The following is a 1361-nucleotide window of genomic DNA, read 5'->3' as shown; positions in this document are numbered from 1 at the left end:
AAGAGTAGAATTTATGAATCAGCATCAAAAGGAAAATTGTCTCTAAATTTGTTTCCTGTAAGGGGAAAAGGCATTGTCCTTGTTCTTACAGGCCAGAAGAATTAGGGAGAAATCCTGGCTCCAGCATTCTGCAGTCACTAGGAGAATTCATGTTGAGGTCTTAATGCTAGGGTTTCCCCTTTAATTATAATCTTTCTTCAAAGAGTATTCTATGAATGCTTTGACACATACAAATTGCTCTCTGTTCCCATGATCCACTGGCTAAAGTTTATAAAAACAAAACATTTTGAAGGGGGGAACTCTGCCTCAAAAATACAGGTTTTGATATAAGCTTTTACTATTAAGACAGATCATGACTTCTTATATATTTGAAGGAATTTGCTAGAGAAAGGATAAACACAATTTGTTGAGTAACTCAATAGCTTAGGGTTGAATGAGTCAAACAGTTACATTTAAAAGACTTCAAAGCTTTTTTGTGATTGGTGTTGTTTAAAAATATAGTAGTAGGATACTTAGATCTTTTTCATGCCAGAAGTATATGAACTTGTTTTCAATTGCTCTTGGAACAAACCAAAACTTTGAGTAAACTAAGAGAAAGCAAGTCTGAATAGCACAGGCATAACACCTTGAGTCCAGTCAGTTTGAGAGGGGGATGTACTGTGTAACTGTAGTTTGTCTGGAGTTGCAGGGCAAAGACATGTACCTTATCCTGGAAAATGACATGCTGAACCTGATTGACCCCATGGACCGCACAGTTCTGCACTCCCAGCCCATTGTGAGCATCAGAGTTTGGGGCGTGGGACGCGACAACGGTCGGTGAGTCTTCACTCTCCTCTCCCTCTTGACTTGGTGCTATTTCAGTCTGCTGATGCAGAGTACACATGATTCTGTCCCAGGGCTATGAGAAGGTGGGTAAATTCTTCTTTTTCTTGCTGGTGTTTCTTTTTAAACTCTCTGCTTTCCATAGTGTGTCACTCCCATGCTTTTTTGCTAAACCTCTGCTGAGCAAACCTTTCAGGTGAATTCAGCCAGGCACATTAAACTGTACATGCAACGTTGTTTTATTTCAGATATATATTATGCTTTTCAGTATAAAACAGTATTTTCAAATATGTCCTGGAGGATGTTTCTATGGCTATGTGAAAGCATGTCTTCCTGCTGGTCCAAGTTAACTGTGATACCTACTCTCTGACTATTGCATGTGTTTCTACTTTCTTGAGAGAATTGATTTGATGGAGAAAAACACTGGATTGAGGGAAAAGTAATGATTTCAAGCCATTGCTATTACTTCTAGCTCTTAATATAAGAAAATTCCCAAGGGGTTTGAAGAAAACTAAGGTCTGTCCTGGAAATGTGACTGC

General features: G+C 38.7%; 1 protein-coding gene across 1 annotated transcript in view; it reads left to right on the top strand.

Moving 5' to 3' along the window:
• The window catches only part of LOC103803209 (amyloid beta A4 precursor protein-binding family B member 2), a gene marked incomplete at its 3' end in the record, with an annotated part of 33984 nt that extends 33168 nt beyond the window's left edge, over positions 1-816 (top strand). Inside the window, exon 8 of the mRNA XM_009075753.1 lies at positions 689-816. Coding sequence (XP_009074001.1) covers positions 689-816 — 128 coding nt within the window. The remainder of the gene's footprint in view (positions 1-688) is intronic.
• Positions 817-1361: the final 545 nt, after the last annotated feature.

The sequence above is a fragment of the Acanthisitta chloris genome, unplaced genomic scaffold, assembly GCF_000695815.1.
Source record: "Acanthisitta chloris isolate BGI_N310 unplaced genomic scaffold, ASM69581v1 scaffold12635, whole genome shotgun sequence".
NCBI classification, from domain to species: Eukaryota; Metazoa; Chordata; class Aves; order Passeriformes; family Acanthisittidae; genus Acanthisitta; species Acanthisitta chloris.
This window is presented reverse-complemented; position numbering and strand designations above follow the sequence as displayed.